The 26,449-nt window shown below is 39.5% G+C and overlaps 1 protein-coding gene across 3 annotated transcripts; it reads right to left on the bottom strand.

The window, feature by feature from the left end:
* MFN1 (mitofusin 1) lies at positions 1–26,314 on the bottom strand. Of its 3 annotated transcripts, none has more exons than XM_054835749.1 (18): positions 26,189–26,314; positions 25,591–25,712; positions 24,613–24,748; positions 21,544–21,706; positions 20,773–20,897; positions 18,971–19,079; positions 15,700–15,807; positions 14,804–14,957; positions 14,607–14,674; positions 9,778–9,899; positions 8,085–8,211; positions 7,676–7,780; positions 6,583–6,685; positions 5,378–5,607; positions 4,718–4,873; positions 4,003–4,199; positions 2,587–2,721; positions 1–1,668 (listed from the first exon to the last, which is right to left on the bottom strand). In XM_054835749.1, the coding sequence occupies exons 2-18, from the start codon at positions 25,703–25,705 to the stop codon at positions 1,599–1,601; spliced, it is 2,223 nt and encodes a 740-aa protein (XP_054691724.1). In that variant the 5' UTR covers positions 25,706–25,712; positions 26,189–26,314; the 3' UTR covers positions 1–1,598. The 3 variants fall into 3 exon arrangements, with proteins under 3 accessions (XP_054691724.1, XP_054691725.1, XP_054691726.1); XM_054835750.1 differs by lacking the exon at positions 26,189–26,314 and adding an exon at positions 25,897–26,182; XM_054835751.1 differs by lacking the exon at positions 4,718–4,873.
* Between the last annotated feature and the right edge of the window lie 135 nt (positions 26,315–26,449).

The following is a 26,449-nucleotide window of genomic DNA, read 5'->3' on the forward strand; positions in this document are numbered from 1 at the left end:
TTGTGGTTTGTTTTTTTTTTAATAAATACCTGCAGAACACATGCATGTAAAGTTTTGTCTTGATACATTGTCCATAAAAATACTCTTGAAAAAGAGCATTGGTACACATCTATAACCTCATATACAAGAAGGCTGGGCTGTTACTCATGCTTGTATTTCACAGTTTCCCTCAAAAACCTTGAGACTCCTCATGCACACTGCTAATGAAAGCTCCAAGACAGCCATGCTTGTGCCAGCACAGCCAGAAACAAACACCAACATACATTATAGGGAAAATGGTGTTCCTCCTCTTCAAATAGTTACCTGCCTCTAGCATTAGATTTTGAATCTATTTCCATTTAAGATAGCCCTTATTTACTGGAAAATAGCAAATCCCTACCTCTTAAAGTTGAATATTTCATTTAGTCATGTTAATACTGCCATAAAAATATATAAATATTCTGAAAGGCTTTTGCTTTTAAAATAAGTTATTTTAAAAAAGTCTAGTTAGAAAAAAAGCTGTTTGATGACTGCAGATGGCAACAGCAAAAACTTTTTTTTAAAAAAAGAGGCTTTGCATTGCTAGAGAGGAGCAAAGGTGAAACTACTCCAACACACCTGCTGCAAGTCTCACCTAGAAGACCCATTCTGCAGCAGAACCAAGGGACCACACAGGATACTGCATGAGTACAAACTCAAACCGAGCCTCTCCCTGCTCTGCAAATGCAGCAGCAGGAGCTCCAGGTCACGCCTGACACCCCAACCTTCCCCACCCAACAATGCCAAAATTGAGTCAAGCCCACCTGCTCAGCCAATTAATTCTCCTCTGTCAGGATGGTAGCTTGGTGGCAGCGACACAGACCTGAAGCTCACCCGAACCTGGGTTCTAGCAGTGCTCACATTGTGCTCTTTCATCACTTACTTTACCAACTGTGAGAAATCTGACCAGCTTGTTGAAATAGGTTTATTTTTACTTAATGCCATCCATCTTGTCTAAAGGTGGTAGCCAGAGGGGAACATTGGAGCCTACTGCATTTCAGTAGCGAATGCTCTGCAGTTTACTATCACCTTTCACTTCCCTTTGAGGAAGAGGAACTGCTGCCCAACCCCATTTCATTTGCTTTCAAAACAGTCAAGAGTCCTTTCCCCACACTAGGATTTACCTTTCCCTTCATTAAACAAAACCACACACACGTGAAAAAAGCAGCAGCCTCCATCCCTGGCTAATTCCTAAGCAACTGAAAACAGGAGACAGTGACAGCTGTGATAAGCTCACTCTCCCTGCAGAAACTCCTGGATGCCAGGAAGCGAGACTTGCCACTGCTAAATACTAATGAAAACCAATAAGGATTTGGGGTTTTATTGTCAAGTGCCCAAAGAAATTTAGCGTTTAAAGGATTTTTAACCCAAAATCTGCAAAACAAACATAACACGCAGAGTACCACAGCTCTTCAGTTTGGTTCACCATCAGAGTCCAAGTTTTACAATAATTAACAAGTGTAATCAAAGTAACATTTAAAATATAAATCATTTCATGTGACTCCACAGAGGAGAAGTGTTATCTGTAAAATTTCTACTTTGTCCTACAAAGGCTCACCGGGAAAGTTAGCAATGATGTTTTATTTACTCTTTTGAAGAAAATGTTTTGTAAAGCGATCTAGTTCATTCTCAAGGTGAATGGCTTTATTTCTGTAAAACAAACAAAAGCAACGGATTTACTTCAATGCAGGAACATCACAAAGAAGGTAGAATCAATATGGGTGTTTAATTTCTATTCCTCCGTTCCTGAAACCCGCAGCACTAAGAAAACCTAAACATGTCTCTGGTCAGAGCCTCGGGCCCTGGGAAGCGGAAGGCCACTGGCCGTCTGCCCCACCTTTCCTTTTCCCCAAAGGCTGGGCCAGGTCCATCCCAGACTTCCCTGGCTCTGGCCTTTCCTTTCCGCGTTTAACTAGGAGAGGTTCTGCAATTGCGGAGGGCGTTCAGCCAGGCTCCTCACACAGGCCCTTCCTGCAGCGCTACCATGCCACGGGGCACGCTGTGGGGCTCTACAGGCGCGCTGCAGGGCTCTACAGACCTTCATCCATCCCATCTTGGTCTTGAACGCCCGAGGTGAAGAGGCAGCCTGCAGCCAGGGCAGGCTTCCAGCAGGGGAAACAAACATGAAACTAAGGCTGAGGCTGCTCCTAAGTCCCTAAAACCACCAACTGCTGGAAGTTTCTCTTCTGTAAACACCTACTACAGGTATTAAAAGAAAAATGGTATTGCACTGAATGACTCAGCACAGTATAGCTGCTCTCCTGTGCCCCTATGGGAAGGTGCCACCCTAGTTTACCTACAGAAGATTAATATTCTTGAGAGAGCCATCTCTCCCGTAAAATAGAGACAAAGGTAAAGACGATCTAAGAAATAATATTTTGGCAGCTTTGTTCATTCACCTAGGTAGAAAGACACATTTAACTTAATGAGAGCCATTCAGTTAGAAGTAAAGAAAATAGGTATTGCTGCATACTGTTAAGCACCCGTGCCTACCTCATTTCAACCCGAAAGTAACAGCAAACACCAATCCCACCAAATCTGCTTGTGGCCAGTCCCACTCAGACTTACCTCAGCTGCTTGGAGTTGCTCTGTATGGTCTCCAGCTGATCTATTTCTTTGGAAAGCCTAGCAATTTCTTTTTCCAGGTTTTGCTCAGTAATATCCACCTGCTGGCAGAGCCGAGCAAAGGTAGTGGCCATCTCTCTAAAGACAAAACAAGTTTGTAATCATGGTTTACAGAAGTCTGTGCTACAAAAAGAGAGTAAGATAAAATAAATAAATTAAAATCACATAGCATTGCAGTGTGCAGTAGAACACAGCAATCAAAGTCTCCAGCTGTTAAGGGATTACAGAATAGCAGAAAGCAGGAGAGTTTTTTTTTTTTTTAAATTACAAAAAAGAAACCTTAAACATACAAAATGCACCTCAGTCTATGCCAACATCATGTGGCAATGTTTCATTGAGAATCAACAGGTACACATCTGAGATGGGGACTCTGGCAGCAACACATGCCCCCCTGCGCAGCACCCCATGCCACGCTAAGTGCCCTGCTTGTGGGGAATGTGGGCCCTTTGCAGGGCAAGGAGTGCCCCAGGCTCGCTGAGGCACCCAAAGCCTACTTGCCTCCTCAGTCACGTGCTCCCAACCACAGTTCCAAGACTCCTTCTTACACAAAGAAAAAAAACCCAGTTACCACCTTGGACCAGCAACTGGGCTCTCCTACAGGAGAGGAAATGTCACCTCTCCTCTTTGCTTCACCTCACTGGAGCACTGGTTTGAGTCCAGCTCTTCCATGTCCTCACAGAGACACACAGCTGCTGGACACAGGGATGATTTTCTTTCCTCTGCTGAAGCTGAACTTTTTATTAGTAAAGCATTCCCTGGGCTACACAGGAGAGGTGTTCTGCACCCTGGTGGCTGGAGGTCTCACTTAGCAGGCCTAATTTTCTGAAATAATAATTTAATCAAAACAAACTGTTTCAACAGGAGATACTGAGGGAGACAATCACCCAGACATTACTTTGCAGAGACAGGTGGAAAAGCATTTGGGAAAGAGACACAAAAAAAGTGGATCAGTCCAGAAAGGCTCCTAAGTTCCTCTTCTGCAGCGCAGAAAAGCCAGGACCAGCTGCTTAGAGCTCACCCACACCAACCCCTGAGGCAGAACAAGTGCTCATCATTAGTGACCGGGGCAGATTCCACCCCCACCTAAAAGCAGCCCAATTCAGCCTCCACTAGAGCTGAGCCAACTCCCACATCTTCATAGTAAGGTGCCACATGACGAGAGTCTACATCTAAGGCTAACTCTTGCACGTACACACAGACATATGTATTGATCTTTTTAGGTGGTAATTTCAAACTCTTTTAGAACTCCCTCATAACAAGTGCCAAGGGACGCTACATCTGCCTTCCCACGCCACATCCAGCCTGTCCCCCCTCCTGCAGTACCATCCCAGAGAGGGGAAACACCAGTGTGATACTTACTGTTGCACCTGATGGCTGCAATTAGCACTTGTAAGACTGACGATCATCTGCAGCTTTTCAGTAGCATAGTTGACAAACTGCTGTTTAAAGGCTCTCTCTTTTGCCTTAGTAGTCCAAGTTAGTCTCTCATAAAGATACAACAACCCATACATGCTTAAGGAGAGAGAGATGAGTTTCCAGCCTACTGTTCTCCAAATCTGAAAAAAAGGATTCTTCATTAGCTTAAGTAAGTTGCCCTACAGAATAAAATCCAATTCCACCCATTTTTTAAAATCATCTTCATGGCTCTTTCACCAGGTAAGGAAAAATATATTATTTCCATACTACTACTGCAGAGCAATACAGCTCTATTCAAATGAGCCTGTACCCCAGTGGCATGGACAGGTTACAGAAGCCTCGCTGCTATTCAGCAAAGGATGGAGGAGAAAGCAAAGCTCCCACTCAATCCAAACTGAATGAGGCACCATCGAATCATCCTTTAATTCAGAAACTGAACACAGACATATGGCATAGAGAATATGTCCAACTATGCTCAGAGTAATTAGACTAATTTTCTCCCTACACACTGACTGTGGGGATGCAGTGTACTACACGCGCCCATCCGGCCCAGTGTTATTAAGCCCATTACATGCTTCATGTTGCCCCCCAAACAGGAAAGACCAGCTTAATCTTTGCCATTGCTTCTAGTACAGTGAATGCCGCTAATACTACTTGCCACTCCGCCAACAACGATGATGCTCATAGATGTCCGTGATGTCAGTGAAGCTAAACTCATTACCAAAGGAACCATAAAATCATCATGCGATACGTTCTCTGGAGTTACGGCAGGAAGGCTGGCAGCAGACGGGGTGGTAGCTAAAGGACGAGGGATCTAGAAGAGCGGAATATGGCAGCCTGAGTAAAAAGCATTAGGGAACTACGCAGCAGACTGGTTTTATTTTATTTTCATATATTCAGGGTTTGATTTACTTAAAGGAAATGCCTCAGCACAGAAATCTGAACAACACTCCTGACAAACAGTGTTTTGATAGTTCCTTGCCCAATGGGAGACTGGGTTAGGAGAAGGGTTCTGTGTAGGACTGGCGCTGCTGTAAAGATCCGAAAGTTACAAATGAAAAGGTTACCCAAAGGGCTCAATCCAAAGGAAAACAAAACTCAGGTAACAGCTGCAGAAAGTTTAGGAAAGGTTTTTTGTTCCATTCTAACCCTGAATATAATCCAGTAAAAATAACCCTCACCAAAAATATTTCACAAAAAGGGACTAGGGGAAAGTAGCAGCAAGCATGCAAATAGTAGAGGCAAATACAGTAAAAATCAATATATCCTCAAGGTAAATCAAGGCACTTAATGTCAGTCTAATGTCTGAAGCACTCACTTGTAAGTTTGGATCCGCTAGTCCCAACAGTACTCTCTGAGCTTGTTTAGGACCCAAGAAACGGTTTACAAGTGAAGTCCATCCCAAGGAAAAGTGGAACACGATATCCTCTTGAAAATCTGCACACAGACTATGACAGTTTAGATCATAGCTAAGGTCAAACCTCCTGCATGGAATTAGCAAGTGGAGCTGATTCTGAGCACCAGAAGGCAACAATGGTTTCAGATTTTCTAGAAATAAAACAGAATAGTAAAGATGAGTTAACATTAAAAGTTTTACAGCATAACCACAAGTAACATCCTTGCAAGAATCTAAATCGATCAATTTTTAAATGTATTTATTTATTTGTAAAATCAGTGGGCATTTTAGCAGTACTGATCATAGCAGAGCAGGCAATTTATTGCTCTGATAAAAGAAAACAGTCAGGCAAAATCAACTCATAGAGAAAGCACTGATGGAAAAGATGGTCAAATTAACTGAAAGACTTCTATCAATGGTCAAAAGATAAGGATGGACTAAGAAAAAGTTGGTTTATCCAGTAGTTCTGTGGTGCCATACAGAAAAGGCAACATTATTGCATAACATGACAGAAGGCTTCATGTATTTCCGTTATCTAGCTCTGAAACTTTTATTACCAGAAACAGATCAGAAGAGAGATATGCATATGCAATAAAGTTACTACTTATTGAAAAGGAAAAAAAAAGAAAAAAAAAAAGAAAAAATGGCATGCACAAATATTTATGAAACTATCTTGTTTTGCACTCAGAATCTGGAGGGACCCAGGGAGAGGATTATACTGCAGAAACATTATCTAACAATTAGTGTATTTCATATATCTGTAGTGGAAGCCAAAAGTTTAAATGGGTTTATAAAAGGATTAGACAAATTCCCAGTGGACAGGTCCATTACTACTTGCTTAAGCCATTAATCCAGATGCAGTAATCTTGGCTCAGAAGTCTCTAAATTGGGGATGGATCACTATACTTACCCTGCTTCATTATTCTTCTCCCTGAGCATCTGTTACTGGTTAATATCAGAGACAGGCTACTAAGCTGCAGACACTCAGTCTCAATCTAGGATGGCTTTTCCTTTTATCATGTTATAGTGTTAACATTAAATCACGATAGGAAAGAAATTTTTTTAAAGCAAGTTTTCTTAAATTGTCTTCCTCTAAACAAAAAGTCTTAACGTTCCTCCTTTCTCACCAATCATCTCCTGCTGTGACTGATGCATTGACTGATTGACTTCACTGGAGCAACGATCAGCCAAGTTCTTTCCCAAACCATCTTCTATATGTTTGTTCAGTTCCTGAAGTTTTATAAAGAATATACACTCATCAATTTATATTTAGCTAATAAATTACATTATACAGAGCAGTGATATGTTTAACACTAAGCATTGTTATTTACAGTGGGAAGAAAAAAATGTTACCATGGAAATACCGTGCTTTTAAATTGCACACCATGACTGAAAACCTAATTAAAAAGTGACACAGGGAAGATTTCTCTAGGACTGCAATCATTAAAAGGCATATGGAAAAGTCTGTATTTTCAATAAACCATGACACTGAAAAGCATACCACTACCACACTGCCCTGCAAAGCCTTTACTGTCATCATTTGATGGGAGACAATTCCACAGCTCTGCACAAAGGCAAGCCAATCCCATCACTGCCGTGGAGGTCTGCTCCAGACATTGTGCAGAGTCAGGACAGCACAGATTGTCCTCGCAATGCAGCACTCCCACTGATCAACCAGGCTGGAACCAGAGGGAATTATGGCAGTCACTAATTAGCAGCAAAGTTTGAGCTAAGAGGCAAACACTTACAGGTGTATGCTCCTTTAAAATACTAAGTTTGAGAAACAATTTATAGAAGTTTAATAAAAACTGACTTTTTTCTTTAAAAAAATATTAAAAAACCCATAAAGTGTTGGGTATTTGCAAGCTCATTTTATTTTTTAACCTATTTCATTTTAGGAGTAGCGAAATTTGTTTATGTAAAGGGTTTTATTTAATAGATACGAAGACTACAAATCAGGATTTCAGTGAATTAAAGTTTCAGGAACCACTCTAGTAAAAAGACAGTTGAAACAAAAATTAATTTCTTTCCAAAAACAAAGCAGAAAATATTTTCAACTTTTTCCAGTTTTAGGTAAACAGAGATAGACATGTGTCAGAAAGCAAAAATCCTGCAATGCTTAAACAAGTGTCACAAAACGCTATACAAATTCTGAAAATACAGAAGTAGAAATGAAAGAAAGACAAAGAGCCTGACTTCAAACCATGCAAGAAAACTTACTGTCTTATAGAGCTTCAATACTTGAGGAGAAGGGTGAAAATCTGAATAAAATTCATCAACTAAAACTGAAAGTCGGCAAATCTCATCAGTCATGGCAGAAGAGACCTGGAAGAATGCGGTAAATACATAAAATGTTTCTCCTACTTTTTCCAGTCAGAGTGGGAACAGCCCACTGCACTAACTGTTACAATAAATGATTCAATTACCTGATAGTCAGGAAGGATTGTTGTTCTGAGAGGTTTTTTTGTTTGTTTGGGTTTTTGTTGTTGTTTTGGGTTTTTTATATTGGAAAAGGAACATACTAGACATTTCAAGGTATTTCATAAGATGGGTGGGCACCTAAAGGAGCTGCCTTACAGAAGAGACAACACTTGAATCTAGGAGATTTTTTCGCACTGCCACTACTTACTTTATTTTCTACTTCCTCAGTAACACGTTTGATTTTTTCCTTAGTGTCTTCCGTCAAAATGTTCAGCTGATTTCGAACAAAGTCCAGTCTATCCTTCTGATCTTCCCGCTCTTCCATGGAATGGACTCTAACATAGCAGAAAGGAAATCACCATCACCAGCAGGTATTCTCCCAGTAATGAAACAAGCCCCATAATCAGGCACGGATTCCCCAACTGATGGTTTACTGAGCAGCCCAAATGAATCCAAAGTGACACTGGCTGAACAAAGCAGAGGCACTGCTTCAGAATAACTACAATATGGATACTAAATTTACAGGCATATTTAAAGGCCGCACTGATTGAACATAAATTACTGGGGTTTCATATATTTACATGTGGAATTGGAACTGTCACCATTGTACATAATTACAATTAAAAAAGGTGGGGGGAATCAGGGATCTTTAATACTTAGTGTATCCCAATTTAAAAATAATAAAAAAACAGAGAAATCTGATCCAACTGTCCTTATGCTGCTCACCAGCACCACTCAACTATTCCTTAACAGTGACATGGGTCTGATGACCCTGCAAAGCCAAGGGGAGGCAGCAGAAACTAACCTTGTCACAAACAACCCTCTTCAGAAGTCCTCAATTTAAGTAAATATTGCTTAAAATCTAAAGTAGTTATATCTTGAAGGGCCAGCAGAAACATCAAACAGCAATTCAGATTAAGAGGGGTCACTAGACAGGTCGATTGACAGAAAGAAGTAGAATATCAAATATTTTCAAACATTTCACAGAATATTTTCAAGCATTTCACAGAATATTTTCATAGGATCTGACAACGTGAGACAAGTTAGTATGTAAACACGCTGTTTGTAAAAGCTGATACATTCAGGAAGATGAATGTGTTTGACAGGCACAGTGGAGTCTGTTGAAACATAAAGACACACTATTAACAGACACGGAAAGGAGATGGATGGAAAGGATTAAACACAACAGCAAGTTCACCATGTACAAGAGACACAAGAGGTAGCAACAAAAGTGAGAAACACCCCCCCATACATATGCAAACCTCAAAGAATACATGAAACTATCAGACAGAGTAGATGACCTCCTATCATTAGCACTAAAAGAACTACATGAGCAAAGAGAGAATAAAGATATTTAAGGATAGAATCTGGAAATGCCAGAGGCCAAGCTTCTGTTAGCTTGGGCTCTTCTCAACCCTTACAGTATTCTAACCATTCGCAAATTAAAGTTCATCCTCCCATTTATTTTCTCAGTGTTACTGTTAACAAAAAAACCCAACAAACCCAAAACAAAAAAAACCCCAAACTAAAAAACTTACATAAAGTAGGCCCAAATGTCATTTCTGAAATGCTGGATACAGCTAGAAAAACTTAAAGTTTCAAACAGTTTTGGAAAAAAAAAAAAAATTAAAACCCACAGACCACCTTTGTAACTAAGTCAGCAATGAAGAGTAACAAAAATAAACCAAGATCCCTGTACAGAAGTCACAGACCAAGGACAAGGCTGAGCAGTGCAAGTGAACAGTAGTAAGGCTGACGCACCAGAGAAATTTTCTATTTCTTACCAAGAGAGAAAAGTAAATTTTTAAGTCCGTAATGGCCCAAGAAAATCATCAGCATAGAAAGGGCTCCTCAGAGGATCTGGATAAACCAAAATCAACCAATCCCTCCAATCAACCTACCTTTTCTCTGCTGCTGCTACGTTTATGGCGTCCATAATGTTTTTCACAGTATCTATTATCTGTTTAGCTCTGATAGTGTGCTGTTCAAACTTGGTTTTCACGGCTGACTGCGAGATACACTCCTGCGAGGGGCCCAAGCCACAACACATTACTGCAATTCCATGCCAACACATTCAGGAATTTCACTGTCAGAAAGCACATGCTGCTAATTTTACCAATGGGAAAATAAACCAATGGAAATAAAAAGGGAGAAAGTATACAGAAATTAAAAGACAACAGAACTGAAATCTCAAATGAGTCTATAGCAGCAAATCTGTACCTTCGTGTACATTCACAGTAATGTGCATAGGTCTTTATTCTTTTAAAATAAATTAATAAAGAAAACAGAAAACTCAGATGAATACGTAAAATAAATCTAGCTTTTCAGAAAAATTTCCAAACTATCTCCTCAGAATTATAAATGTCTAATGTGAATGCTGGCAATATTGCCTGGCTTTAGTTTTCTTTGGTGCAATAAATATTCTTCCTTTCAAGAAGCAGTTCTGTCCAAATTTGACATGCTCATGTCATTACTGATCATCCAGGAACAAAATACACAATTAGGAATAAGATACAAGGATTCTCTCACAGGATATAAAAGTTGCTAAGTAGTCCTTAAAATACTAACTTATTTGCAGATTATTGAAGTGTTAAAATGAATGAGTAGAGAATAGTCTAAAGATAAAACTTCTAATCAAACTTCAATCTTGAATATTGTACAATGATTCAGAAACTACAGGACACTGATTGAAGAGATATAAAACTGTTCAATTTGCGCAAGTCAATTGTGATAAGCCATAATTTAAGACTTCGACTTCTTTAAAGCAACTGCACATCCTGAGTTGTGTAGCCAATTAAATGCTGTTGGGAGCTCGACCTGCACTACGTCACCACAAAGTAGCAACGTCACCTGTGTTTGAGGGGAAGAAAGCAAGCAGCTACTTTCTCTGTACCAAATCTATGGGATTTTTGAATTGTTCTCAATCTATGGATGCACCTTTCATGGCATAAACAGGTTTGTTAAAAGACTCGCCTATGATCTTAGCATATGCTGTAATAACAGATTTCAGTTATCTAAAAATAATAGATGAAAACAAAAGAAACAAAATGGGTAAAATATATTTCCTGTTCCTCGATGAAGCAGATCTAGAAATCAGCAATGAAAGGCCAGAGTTTCATAAATATCAGCACATTGTAAGAGCTAGACTAGACACAGAGGAAAGAGTCTTCCCAACGTTAGTATGCGATAGATAAAAGGATGACAGTCACTCACAACACAATCAGAAAATCCAAGTTAGAGCACTAGGAAAAACACAAAGGTTAGTTAAATGACTGGGAAAGATAAGAGAGGGACAGCAGCAGTTTTGCTGTTAGTCTGTAAATAAGTATTTATTGAAACAAAAATGTACGTTTCAACAGCGTAACGAAAACCAGTTACCTTCCAGCCAACTTCCAGTATAGCAAGACAGTCTAAGTGCATAGCTTACCACATTCCCGTGCAATGTTAGGGACAAACTCTGCAGTAGTGTACTAATTCAGGCTCTCTTATTCACTCCAATTTACAGCCAGAATTACTATTTCACCCTGCCTCCCTCTTCCACTACTCCCCACACTATTTCTGTTACCAGTTTTTTGAAGAAACTTGGCAAACGCTACAACCCGAGGCACAGTGGGGTTTGGCTCTATGCAGAATATCCACTAAGGACTAGTGCACTGTGCACGCACGTCTCTGCCATCTTGATAAGGCATTTCTATGCATCTCATTGTAAAATTTCAGAAGACAAACACAGACTACTTTCTGTTATTCCACAATATAAAAATTCAGAATTGATCCATGAATCAACCTTTTCCTTTAAGACTGTGTATCTTTTTTTCTTTGTTTTAATGCAGCTGACATACACAGTAACATCACTTTCTAAACCTACTACATGAATCTCTAACACCTTAATTTCACCACCACTTTCAAGTGTTTCTAGTAATGCCAGGACCAGTTTTCCTTTTAGGAACTTTAACCACCCTGTGCTTTGCAGAAAAACAAGTTATATCTATTTTTGGAATGCCTTTTGTCCTCAGACAAAAGTCTACATAAATGTAGTTACAAACCTTTCAAAAATGGTCCAAATTTTTCCGATATTACTAGCACTGATGTTGTTTCTAGATTTTTTGGTAAAGATTCTAGCTATACTGAGCTCATATCAGTCCTGGGGTGAACAGGCTTTCCTATCAGGGAACCAATACTAAAATCAGGAATGTGGAAGTACTGGAGAAGTAACAGCTCCTCTCTCAGCCCACGTGGAAAAGAGGAAGAAGCTGCCCAATTTTAGTGAAGACAAAAGCAGGGTGAGAGAATCCACGAGGAGCAAAACCAAAAAAAAAAAGTGGGAACATGGAACAACATGTGGACTGGTTTACGAGGTGATGAGACAGCTTAGAGACGGGAACTGAACGAAAAAATGCAGGCGATGGTTGGAAAGTCTGAGCAGGGCTCCTCAACAGGGACAAGGAGCTAAAGGCAAGACAGATTGAGGCAGAGAAGGGGTCAGTGTCTGACGAGGACAGACAGAAGCATCTGTGCTCTCATCCCTTCCCTTTCACACACTGGAGCGTAATCCAAGAGTCTTGGGACCTGCAGCTCCTCTGTCAGGAAACAGTAAATGCAAAGCGCTTTAGCCAGAAGTGCCTGGGCTGCACTCACGGCTATACAGCATCTGAATCTGGTCTAGCAGTGCATAAAGCATGGTATCAAGTAGGGTTACTTTCTGAGACTGAACACAGAACATTCTACCTGATGTAGATATTCTTCATTAATGTATGAGCTGGTGTAGCCTAGTGCTGGCAAACATAACTGACACCAGCATACTATTGTCATCAGTTACTCTATCAGTTGAAGTGACAGTAATTTGAGTATTAGGTCTGAAGATTTCAGACCTGGTGAACCATTTAAGTATCAGCCTTGCTGTAAAAGCAAATAAAATGCTATTATAAGTTAGGAAATTGCCCACAAAACCTGAATGTGAAAGAGGCTGCAACATCAGACACTCAAAATTTGAATTGCTTTGGCAATCGTAATGTAAAGAGCATGACAACATATGCTAAGTGATGTGATCACACTCCTATTCAAAGCCATTCATTATGATTTCAGGATGAAACACAGCTGAGCAGGGAAAAACATGACAGAATCCACTCTCGCTGCTGGAGTTGGAAGGTGTGCAGCAAATGAAACAGATAATGTGAAAGAAGAAAAAAGCTGTTTTAAGGCCATACAGTGCTGTCACAGAATTGTTTTTTGTCCCTGCCTCTGCCAAAGAAACTTGTCATGGTTGTGACCTTGTGATGGATGCTTCTCATTTTGGTGGCCAACTTGAGACTGTGACATCTAATTTACAGATGTGCTGAGCACTCATAGCATCACATCATTTAATAAGTCATATGCCTATCTTAATACTGAAATATCCTGAGTGTTGAGTGCTTGACTAATTATAAGAGATTTCGTCAAAAAAGCTTTGGGGACAGCACATGGCAAAATATGTTAAAGAACAATAACTGGTACATAAGTTTACTTTCCACTTTCTTCCTACTAGGTGAAAGTTTCCTACTATACTTCTAAGGACAAAAATTACAAACAAAACCACGTGTTTGTCTACAACTAGTGACACAAGCAAGAAATTTCATGCCTCATGGACTTAGGCCCTGCCAGTACTCTGAACCAATCATTTCAACAACTCAGTCATCTATCGTAAGAGTGTGGATTAAATTTAAACATTAGTCTGACATTTTCTTGCTTTTGCAAGACTGATTCAAGCTGTTATTTTAACACCTTTTGATATACACACATCATTACATAACTCGGTTTTGCTAAGGTTAAACAGGCTTGTTGTAATGAGAGAAGAAATACTTTTCACAGAGGCAGTATGATTTAAAACAAATAATATACCAAACAAGGAATTACTGGTTGAAGCATGCAAGAGCAGTCTTCAGCATTTGCTGTATACACACTAGAGTCATACTGTTCGGGCTCATGTTGCATGAGATATGCCGATACATACCACACAAAAACATCAAGGTATACCCAAGATGCCTCCTTAAGATATCCAAGAATGTCTTTAAATAATTAGTTATCAAATTCAGCAAGACAAATGGATCCTATCACAAAGAAATCACTCAGCTGTCTAGCCAGTCCTATTTCTGAAGAAACTGTGAACTCCAGCTATGAATATAGATAAACTGAGGGTGAAGGAATACAGCAACAAGGATGCAAAAATAGTGTTAGCATTCAGAGTATCAGAGGTAAGTGGTAGATAAGGATGATAATTTCAAAACTCTGGCTTTAAAAATGCAAGTAAACATTCAGATTTACATTGGTGAAACAGAATTTCTTACTATTTGTGTCCTGAATTACAATGATTAATTACAAAGCTACAAGTTCAAAGCAAAATAAGGCTTACTATACAGCCAATGTTTCACCAGCTCACGGTTATAAGTGATACGCTCCTTTCTAAAAGTATTGCCTCTTTTTATATAGACTATACTGAAATCTTAAAACACAAGCTAAGAGTCCAGTTTTGGTCCCTTCCCTCACTGAACAATACTTATTTCTAACAACTACCTGCTGTTCAAGGTGAGAACAGATGATCAGAGCCCACAGATAAGGCAAAGCTGTCACATTGTTTGAATACCTTACACTCCTCTGCTTGTTAACATGGGTTACGTTCAGTAAAATTAAGCTAAGCATAAGCAAGAGCTACCTTTGCATTAAAAACCAGGCAGTCTAAAAAGCCCATTATAAATACCTCAAATATCTGCTCAAAGTGTTGAAATTCCTGGAATCTTGTTTGAAATCCTTCAGCAAGAGCTCCACCTGTGAAACATAATGGACCATAAGGGAGAGAGCAACACCTCACAGCAGTGACTGTATCTTAAATATTTTTGTTTATCAGGTTTTACAATATTTTTCTGTATTTGAGGAAAAGGAAGAGTTTCTACACACCACCCTCTGGCATTCCTTGGGCCTTCTGTCTCCTGGCACTCAGAACTTCTTTTGCTGAAACAAAAAAGATGCGATTCCTCGCTTCCACAGGATCAATAACTTTGAGCTCATCAACTAGAAAAGTCAGACAGCGCTCCATGTGCTGCCTACGCACCTGAGGAAAAGGTAAAAAGCTCATGAGAAAAATGCAAAAATTGAGCCGTCATCAAATCAGAACAGAGTCAGAAACAGACAACCCCTTAGGTAGCAGATGCCTTCTAACCCTACTGATGCATGCAGCAGCTGCTTTTAACCATTTAAATGCCCCAGGAAGCAACAATACTTTCTTCTACAACTGTCTGTATTTATGTAAGTCAGATACCTCGGTCAATTACTGAGATAACCACTTCATTTCCCATATACAGAGAAGTAAGTATCACTGCAAGCTGGTTGCCATTGGAAAGATCTGAGGAGCATACCGAACTGCTACTAACACTGTACTTTGCCTGCTACTCTATGCATGTATACATACATGTGTAATCTGTTCACTCAGGCTACATTACCATTACAGAAATAAAAGGTAACACAAAGAAGATTTAAAACAAGCTTAACTGTGGAGGGAAAAGGTTCTAAACAAGCTCCTCATTGTATCACCTGCCTGCATATATTGTACTTTGAATTGCAGGTTGCTTTTTGCTCTGAACAAGGAATAAGTTATTTCCATTTTCTAACCATGTAACTTATTAATAAAAGAATAAGATGAAGCTGGTGTTTTCATATTAATAACTGTATTACCTAGGCAATTTAGCATGCTTTTATGCACATGGAATCATTTTCTTTTTTATATATATATATACACATATGTATATTTTTAAAAAAAAAAAATCAACCCAAACAAGAGCCATGAAGTCACTCACATCTTCCATGTATTCTGGTTCTGATGCGGAGGCATCCCATCTATTATTCAAGATGAAGATATTTGGCTTGGAAAGTCGCTCATTCACTTTATGGAAAAAATGCTTTTCCTAAGAATTAAAGCACAAACAGAAAACTCCCCAGACATCCAAACCAGAGTCACGCATTCTTCTGTAACAGATTCTGAAGTTAATCCAGCTTTTAAGAACTTTACTAAAAAGAATTCATTAGCATTAAACCCCACAGATATCCAACACAAAAAAGGCTTATAATAGTTCAAAAGTCATCAAAAGTCTTAAAACTGATGCCAATGCTAAAAGTCAGAGATACTGCAAGCCTCTCTAAAAATAGGTACAAATATAAATTAAGAAAACTTCCCAAACAAATAGTTTAGAACACACTGGAAAAATTTATATATTTCTATTTTTCTATAAGTCTATCATGTCATTTACTGTCTTTTTTTCCCTCCTTTCACTCTTACTATCACAAAATTTCATCTCCTTTGATACTTCTAGCCCTCTGGTAAATTTGTTTGCAATTGTGTGACACTCAAAATATTGCTGGGGAAGAGAGGAAGGGAAAAAGAACACACAAAACATGACTGTTTCTGCTCATTTCATTTTTTAAATAAGACACCTCGTCAAAACTGTGAAGTCTTCCTTATTGGAACTACCAAGATGCTCACTTTCACCCTGCCAAATCTGGTTTCCATATCCAGAAATACATCTGCTAATTGTATTCTTTAACTAGGCAACATCAGCTTGAACTGCAGCTGAGTTACATTTCCCATATGAAGATGTATGGCTTGAGCCACGGGGGAAAAAAGTTATTGATGAATGTTTTAATTTTAAAAATAAGACAGGCATGTACCTGAAAATGTATATAGGTCCCTTGCCTGTGCCTACCACCCATCACTGCTGTTTTCATTGTCACAATGGGTAAGTCGTGATGGAGTGAATCCCCCCTCAGCACAGCTGAAACAGAAGAGATCTCTGTGCTGCCATAAGCTTTTTCAATCTGCAGCAGGACACAACCACACATTCTGGACACAACACTGGAGATACATTAGTCTCCATCAGCCAAAGAGTAAGCATGTGTAATCAAGATTTCTCTTCAGACAAAGTTCTTATTTCTGCAGCAGTACTTATGAGGGAATATTAGAAAAATCACATTTATGAAAAAAAAAATAAATCTGTGGTTGTGTAGCAGCTGCCAAGTATTCCCAAACCTTTTATGGTGAGAGGTAAATATAATGCCTAAGGAGGATGAGAACATAGTTATATGCTTTATCTGAAGGATAAATTTGCATAGATGAAGAAAGAAATTACCATTTGCCACAATGCAAAGTAAAATACAAATGCTTTAGAGCAGTTACATAATTGTTAAAGGCAACTTCATTTGTGTCTACCAGGCTGAAAAACTTGAAGAAAGAGCTGTTTACTGAGCCAAAGCCTCAATCATGACTATGATCTACTTCCTTTCCCTCCAATATACACCCTGGACACTGGTTACTTCCAGATTCTAGTAATTACAAGGAGCTCAGTGTTAAGTGAGGATTTATAGGCATGGCAACCAAAAAAACTCAGCAAGACTTTAATGCTTCAAACAAACTGCAAGTCTAACCTATTTCTATTTAGCAGCTTTTGGCCGTGCCCAGCAAGGAACAAAGATTGACCAAAAAATGCATTAAAAAGCAGAGTAGCACTTCTGTGACTGAGTGTTAAGGATCAGACAAATACAAAATTAACAGAATCTTCCAGTAGATGTACAGCCTATGTCTTTCCTGCATATTTACTATCTCAGTCAGATTATTTTTAATGGTTCATTTCTCCTGAGCAAACAAGAGAACCAAATCAAATATGGCCTTTTCCCTGTTATTTCATTATACCAAACTGAAATCTGGCATACAGGTCCTTATCGTTTCCATATAGTAATGAGGTGTTCATGAAAAAACAATCTTTTTTTATTCTTTCTTTTTTAATTAAAAAAACCCAAACCAACTAGGGTACGCACATAATGCAAACAATTTCTAGACTCCCTCCATACTAAAAGCCAAAAAGCATCCTTCACATAGGATAATGGAGAAGATAAAGCCATAGTAGCACCAAATACTCTCTTTGCCTTGAATGTTGTCAGAATCTTCTTTCCTTTTAAATCACATCTCTCTTGTATTTCAGTCTTTGTGGATTTGGCTCAGAAGATGGTATGTAATGTTTTTAAACTCACTTTATGTTCTTCTCAGATTTCTACGAAACTATTTTAATTTGCTAGAGTGCAAGGAAATACTTGTCTTTGTACATTCAGTTCTTTATTGTATTAAAAATTGCCTCAACAATTAGAAAGTTCAGACACTGCATGTCAGAACAATCAGAGCATTTTATTTGTCTACAGCAGGCTTGATAAAAGTCTTCAAGAGATTTCTCAGTAGCATTATACTACATTCTGGCAATCCCACTTCCAATAACTTAGCAACCTTATATTGATGCTGTTTGCATTCACAATACTTAGTTTAGTCAAAACTGGAGATCACTATAAAATTAAAGCAAATCTCTGGTCTTGTATTTTGAGTATCGCACCAGCTCCTGTGGCCACCTTGTATGCTCTCCTTCTACAAGTCATACAATATTTAGGTTGTGAGGTGTACAGAAGTCTTCTCTCTCTTTAAACAAGGCTTTATAGAATAAAGGTGTTAAAACATCTTTAGTTCTCCATGTTGCACAGAACCATGCAGCTTGAATGCTTATTGCTAGCATCCTCAGAAGAAAAAAACAGTCCAACAAGGGCAGTCTGTAGCACTTGTCCTCAACACAAGGTGTATCAACACAAGGAACCTTCTTCCGAGGCAAGAGCACATGAGGAACAAGACAGAAATTCAACTACCTTCACCTACTCTGTGTACTTTACTGAACTTCTGGATATGAAATACTACATAATTTATTTCTTTGACAATACAAATGTCTTCAGCTGACAAATATCGATAAACTGTAAAGTGAGACAAGCACTATGTCATCCATTTGTCAAAAAAGAAATGGAGATAGAAAGGACAAATGTGATGCTCAATTCAGAGTAAGCAAAGCTGGTAAGAAACATGGTTCTCCTTTCCCTAGTGAGGGATATACATTGTTTCCTGCCTCACACCCCCAAGTCCTATTCGCAAGATCCAAGTGCAATAATTCACGGGAACTTCAGTAAAGGTCTACGAGAAGCCATTTCAGTTACGGAACTGCTGAGTATTTAAATGAAGAAGTAACGTAAAATCATTGCACATCATACCGTGTTCATCAGAGTTGATTCAGAATTGGCAACCAAGACAAAGACATCAGCATCTAAGCAGAATTTGTCAATCCAACTGTCCAGTTCTGTAGTGACATCTGTGCCAGGGCTGTTGAGAATAAAAAAACCCCATAAACTCATATTTATCCAGCAAAGGAGTATCTGATTTTTAGAAACTGCTAAAAATAGAGTGGGATTGCCTAAGTGCCTTGTAAAAAACCAAAAAGATACAACACTTTGTATCTTTTCACTGATGCTTAACTCAAGCTTGATGCAAATATAGCAAAAGTCAATTACCATTTAGCATTTATCAGTCACTCACTGGACTACTCGTTCCAAAATGCAATTTCTAATGAATAAATATGCAGAGTATAATAGCCAAGAAAATTGACAGGCAGTCTGTTAGAAATCCAGGCAGTGTCACAGAATGGTTCCCCTCCCCATATTCCAAGTTTTAGATTTTAATCAAAAAGGACAGTTGTTTATAAAATATTTTTTCCATTAATCGAAGCCTTCTTTAAAGTGATATGCTATACAAGCTGTGCATAGATTTAATAACAAATTAAAATGAAGCTAAAACTACAGTGCTGTCGGTTTTTCAAAAATAAGTGGAACATGAGCATTAAGTCACATTTGCAACACCTCACTTATTGCTGGTTCTCATTTGCTCTATTTAACAGTAAAAAGATTATTTTCTCCTTACAACTACCTGTTCTCTTAGATTCCAGGCTGTTTTCTTTCCCCTTTACATCACACCTTTAGCAATTGAGACTCTGCAGATCAAATCATGCCTTATATCATAACTCTGTAAGGATCCCTTCTGGACTTCCAGTATACTTGTGCTACACACAAGTGCCCAAGGAGACAGCACAACTGTGTAAGATTAGCAGTCCAGCAGCACATCAAACTAGTCAGCTCCCTGTGCCAGCCAGGCTGGCTTGCTCTGTGACTAACACGTCCTGAGCTTGCACCCAAGAAAGTAATGACAAACTCCCAGTGATTTCAAAGGATGCAACAAAAAGCACTACAATTTTTCAAAATACGCTCTGAATGTTGTTTTGCTGGATATGAAGAAATCATACTTACAAATTCACTCAAGTATGAGTGAATTACTCAGAAATTCAATCTACATTGATTCACACATTACATATGGAACACCTAGTAGTTTCAAAAAAATATTACCAAGTCGTACCTCAAAGCAGCCAGGAATATGGACATTTGTCATAGGCAAAAAAACAGTTTTCAGAATTCTTTAAATACACAAAGCGTAGGAAATGTTAGCCCAACACACAGGCACATACAGACGACAGTCACAATTACATTTTGAGGTCACCCATTACTTTGATACGTAGGCACTGCAACTCTAATCAGAAGCTTTTAAAACTGAAGTCCAAATTGCTTACACTTCACATGATTGGTCTGAAGCGTTTTATAGAGACAGGAGATGGGCAAAAGCTTGTTGCTGCAACAACCCTATTCACACACCCATACTGTTTGTTTTAAAGGTGGGAGTATCTTCAGCCAAAAGCTAGTCCCTTATTCAGCTCAAAGACACTTGTTTGTTCCAACTGTCACAAGGCCAGTATCAGTGGGGTGATGACAGGCAGCAGTATATACAAAAGAACAAACTCTGCATTTGCAAAAAAAAAAAAAAAAAAAAAAAAAGGCAAGAAAAACCCCCACTTTTCAATAATTTGGCAACCTAACAAGCAAAACACCATCAATCAGTAAAACCAATCTCTTTTCTAACATTGTAATGGCTAATTTATTTAAGAAAATATTTACTAAACTAGAAAACATACCTGTCCACTAAGACCAGATCATCTCTCAGCAAGGCACACTTTGACTTGGGCCAGAAGACATGGACGAGACAGCCAGCTTGCAAATCTTTATCCATGTGAAGTGCATGAGCAAGCTGATTGACTGTCTATAAAGAGCATAAGGAGAAGACAAACAGGAATATGCACCAAAAGCAAGTCTGTATACCAGTCTAATTTGGTTCTCAAGCAAACCTGGCCAGGATCTATCTCGAAGAGGACAGCAGAATTCATGCTTCCTTCTGGTGAATACTTATGATTTTTTTTTTTTTTAACCTCTTAGACTCACCAGCATCTAAAGAATGACTTGTGCCTTGAAACTCAGACAGCAGTTTCTTTGGAGCCACAAAGTGGTATTTCTTACGTGGCTAGAGTGTGTGATACTGAGCACCATCATGAACTTGCCTCAGAGGTTTAACGTATCAACATGAGCAGCTAAATAAGCTAAGCACCATAAGACCAAATGAGAGAGATGTTCCAAATCATTAACAGGTAACAGATCTTACTCTCAGTCCTATACAAATAGATCACTCAACATATGCTATGCTACAATCAGACACACGTGACTTGTTTCTCTGAAATATCCAAGAAAAATTGTAAAGTTGACCATCTTAGTTATTCCCTCCTAAATAAGAGCTTAAAAAGGCAGAATGAGTTAGCCTTATACTTCTGTTAGACTTGAAATCATTGTTAAAAGACAGATCTTTTGAGAAATAGGTACTGTGAAAAGTAGCATTAATCATTCAAAAACCATACCTTGACACTCTTCTTTTCATCTGATCCTTCTGTCATAAGATAAGCCTTATCTCCATCCGTCCCTTCCACACTGAGAAAGCAGTTAGTTGTATGGCCAATCCCACTAGGAAGTACCTTATCCCACAGCATCGCATTAATGACCGAACTTTTCCCACTGCTCGTTCTAGAGGGTTGGAAAATAAAAGCACTCTGAGTACAGTATAGCGGCATTACACATACCTTAGTCTTGAACTGAATCACCCCATTTAATTGCATCAGACCCACATACTGGAAGCTGTTTCGGGTGATAGAGCTTCAAGCCAGTACAGCACAGCTTGCCAGAAAAAAAAACAAGGGGTGCAGGAAAAGTTCATCTGAATAGCAATTCCAAAAACTTTTCTTAGTATCAACACTGTCTATCCAACCAAGAAAACCAATTTTCATTTGCATTAACACATACTGGCTTAACAAGCTCAACCTGTACCGGGAAGCTTGCTTTATCTGCTATACCTCAATCTGCGTAAGGAATTTGTAAAAGATAGTGGTTCAACTTTGCTACGCCAGGAAAAGCATCTAGCATAAAAAGAGGCCTTAGATTAAAGCAATCGCTAAATCACAGCACACTGTCCCACATAAGGGGGCAGCCTGCCCTCTTCTCTGCGCCAGCCCTAGTACTCCCGTAGAAAAGAACCAATTGAAACATCTATGTAGCGTTTTGGGCACAATTATGTTCTGATCAGACAACAATTCCACACTCCCACTCACAGCAAAGCTAAAGGAATTCCAGGGAATGCTAGAGGGGAATGCTGCATGACAGAGGCAAGGAAGGACTACTTTCTATGGTGGTGATCAACGGTGACTCCTTAAAACGTTTGTGAAATTACCACCTCAGCAACTTAACCTGTCTTTAGAGAAACACCTGATTGTTACCAGACAGAAAGGAACTGCTGCTTCTGATACAATCTCCAAGGCATGAGATGAGGTGCAAAAAGAGCATCACTGTATTACTGCCTTCAGATATGTTTCAAAGCATTGCTGTCCTGGAATTCTCATCACAGCCAACAATGACAACTCAGAACAATTTAATGGATGATAATCTCGAATGAATGAGGATTCCTACAGTAAGATGTGAAACAATGTTCAAAGAAAAACTTCAAATGTATTTATTGTGCATAACCCTTATAATGTAAATGCTGTCTTTAATAATGGAACTTAACCTTGTCCTTATTTCAGAAGGAAAAGGTAGCTATATTAACCACCAAACCCCTGTTGATTAAAAGGAACTGTTCACCAACTCAAGATTCTGCAAGAACTTGAAGTTCTCAGTAATGTCCTACTTCACACTAACCCTCTACCCCTCACCCATAAAAAATTGAGGTTTAACTATTACACAATGGTATGAAGTAAGTTACACAGACTGTAACTAATTTCTGAGCTGCTACTTCTGGAAAAACAGTTCAGTGCTCACAGTACAACAGTTTATAAATTTATTCAAAATGTCAGAGGGATAGTTTAGTTCTTTTTTTCCTGTGCTGAATTTCTGCCCTTTGCAAAAGCAACTTTTATCACACATCACATCTCGTAAATGTACTCAACTTCTAACTTTGTGAAATATCAAGGCTGAGATATAACTAGTTTCTTTATCCCAGACCCTTTCATTGTTTTTCTTTAAATAGTTGAACTATTTTTAGCAAAGTGAAGGTAAGACCACTATCATACACGTTTTTTCCAATACTATTACAGAATTTTTAGAACTAAAACGTGAAGATTCACACTCCAGAAAAAAATTATAACCACATGCTTGAATTTAAGCACAGAAAAATCAATCTTCCTGAAGCAAAGTGGACTAACGGACATCAGACTAATCAGGCACATAAAAGCATTTGATAGCACTGGAACCATAGTCTTTTAGAAGGACTTCGCTATTTTACATCTGACTTCACATTCAGTAAGGCAGATTGTCATTGTCTTTCTATACCCTCCGCATTCCATAGGAACAAAACAGCATGATGTTTGGAATGCAGACATTTATTAGAAGTGGTAAGACCCAATCAAAATTTCTCACTGAAAACTTAAGACTTTCCACTAAGATGAGACTGAAATCCAAAACACAATACATACGAGCAGAGACACACAAAACCTCAGTACTTTGGCTCTAAATACTTGACAGCATCTCTTTGGAATACTTCTTATGTAGTAACGCATTTTGGGTGCAACAAATACCTTTCTTTTTAAGTCCCTTTTTTCCTGCTGCAAAAATAAAAAAATACAGCTGAGATGATCCCAAGCTGAACAAAGTTAAAAATTTTCAAATACTGAAAATATGGGGGGGTGTTTCAGAACAGAAGTGAATTTAAATCACCCATAACTTTGGAAATGCAATCTAAATACGCAAAGGTTTAACACTTGTTCTGTAGTAATACCACCAAGGACTGTAAATTAGAACTTTTCCTAATTAGTGAATCAGGAAAGCAGAAATTCATAGCTTCATTCAGATTGATCTGTAAGCGGCACAGTACATTGTTACTGTTACCCCTTATAATCATCACACAAATCTATCAGACTGATGATAAAACCAGCAAGACACCCACCTCTTACCTATTTTCCTTCAGCTGCTTATATACAGAAACACGAGCAGCTCGAAGTTTAGTTTTTCAGTACTTGTGATCAAATACAAACAAAATTTCTTAACAGTAATAGTCCAGAAAAATAAAGATGAAAACCAAAGATACTAAACAAACAAAATCACCACAATAGAAAAAGAAAAGCTATTCTGGAGAAGATGACAAACTCAAACCTTCCCGAGCCAAATAATGGATCTGTACAGGATAATTATTTTACAAAGTTTATCAATGAAAAACATATAACACGACATACGTAATTAATCTACAGTCACAAAGCAAGATGGCAAAGAAATATTCAGCATCGATTAGATAAGAGTGAACATGGTTTTATGTATTATATTTCAAACAATAATTCTACAATGAAGCACTAATTCCAGTGCATTTAAATTAGAAAAAAGGACGCTAAGCACTGCTAGGGGGATTAAAAAAAAAATCAAATTAAAGTTTTAGTAACTCCATTCATTACCTGCCAAAAAAGGCCACTTTCATGTGTCTCCGTGAAAGCACCTCACCAATGACTGCTAACTTCTTTTTATATGCCTGTATTTTCACTAGTTCGTCTTCTGTTGCTACATGTTCAAGCTCTGGATTCTTGTATGTTGCTGCACATAGAAAGAGAATAACATAAAAGCAATCATGTACAGAGTACATGCTCTGGGATACAAGATATAGATTATCAGTACTTTACGTGCCAACAAAGATCTATGTAAATTGTAATTATACAGCAGTAAGAAAACAAAACAAACAAAACCCTACTACAGACACTGATACTAGCCCTTGTCATCTAACAGTTCCACTGCAAGCACTTGTGAAATCTGTCATAAATCAGTGCAGACAAATCAACAATCTAACTGCTGGATTCAGTAAGCCTGCAAACACAGCCTGCTGCACTGACTTGCCACAGTCCTTGCAGCACCTGCCTCCTTCAGAAAGGAAAGCCAGGCCCTCTCATGGATACACCAGCCAGACTGGGCTACCTTCTCCCTGCAGAGCTCATTAGGGTGACGAGCAACCAACTCCATATGGTGACACACGCACCTCCACATTGCTACAACTTCTGAGGGTGCAACCAGCAGTTCCTTGCATTATGTCATGTTGATCTACTTTCCTACTGAATAATGGGAGAACCTGTTTTTCCTTTCCTCTATGCAAAAGAAACCGCAAAACAACTATAAATGCTGGAGAGGTTAAGCTTTCACCCTCACAGAAAGGAGGTTAGGTTACCAGCCCAAGCGATGCAATCAGCTTTTCTTGTATGTAACCATCCTAGGCATTCCTACTAACCTAAGTTGGAAAAAAAAAAAATCAACATCAAACATGACTATTTCTGAAGGCATACACTCACGCAAACAACATACTGGTATACATCGTAACGTACGCTGCGCTGCTATAAAACATACTCAAAGCAACAGACAAAGCCCTTGTGTTTAAGTCAAAAATTAACCTTCCACAAAAGTTGCTCCCTCAGTGACATAGTCCAGCAGCTGGTCGAAGATGGCGGTGATTGTCTTTTTAGCCAGCACAAAGTGCTTCAGTGGAGAGACGGTAGCTTCTGCCATTATGAAACTGCAACAAAAGTTACATAAAAGTGACCATAACACTCAGTGCCCCCGTGTATATGAAAAGGCACGCGCTTCTCACCCATTAAAAAAAAAAGAAAAAAACCGAACCATACAACCAAAACTCCCAACAACAATGAGCGCCAGTAAGCTTAGTTTATGCCAGTTCTATTACCCTGACCAACTCTTACCTCCTCCCCTCACCACACGGGCCGACAGCAGCTCACGAAACTCAGGGACAGGTTTAAAACCGATTTGGTGCGGTCTGTTCTCGAAATACGAGATTTTCTCCCCATAAAACGCGGTTCACAACCTCCCCACCGCCTGGAGGTCAGCGCTGTCCCCTCAGCCAAGCGAGGGCAGGCCCTGCCCCGCCACCACCCGGGGGAGGTCTGAGGGGACGGCGCGGCCCCGGGCGAGGCGAGGGCTCAGGCCGCAGAAGCACCGGGCAGCCCGCGGCCCTGCCCGCCCCCGGTCACTTACGGAGCCGCGGCTGCTTCTGCCGTTACCCGGCAACCGCCGCGCCGCTGCCGGGGCCCTCCCCGCCGCCTTCTCCTCGCCCGCCGCCGCCGGGACGGGGGCGGACGTCACTTCCGCTTCCGCCTCGCGTCACCCGGCCCCGCCTGAGGGCCCAAGGGGGCGGAGCGGCCGCCATCTTCAGCTAGGGCAGAGAAGGGGCAGGAGAAACGGCGGGGCTGCCGCCGAAATGGAGACGGGACAGAGCCCCGCGGACGCACCCAGGGA

The sequence above is a fragment of the Grus americana genome, chromosome 9 (assembly GCF_028858705.1).
Source record: "Grus americana isolate bGruAme1 chromosome 9, bGruAme1.mat, whole genome shotgun sequence".
NCBI classification, from domain to species: domain Eukaryota; kingdom Metazoa; phylum Chordata; class Aves; order Gruiformes; family Gruidae; genus Grus; species Grus americana.

Bases quoted from the DNA above. Each gene is read 5' to 3' on its own strand.
- MFN1 (XM_054835749.1), bottom strand. From the start codon at position 25,705: ATGGCAGAAGCTACCGTCTCTCCACTGAAGCACTTTGTGCTGGCTAAA. The intron at 15,808-18,970 runs GTATGATGTGCA...TTTAATTCTTAG, and splicing joins AATCAACTCTGATGAACACG to GAAAAGCATTTTTTCCATAA. The intron at 8,212-9,777 runs GTAGGTTGATTG...CTGCTATGTTAG, and splicing joins GTAGCAGCAGCAGAGAAAAG to AGTCCATTCCATGGAAGAGC.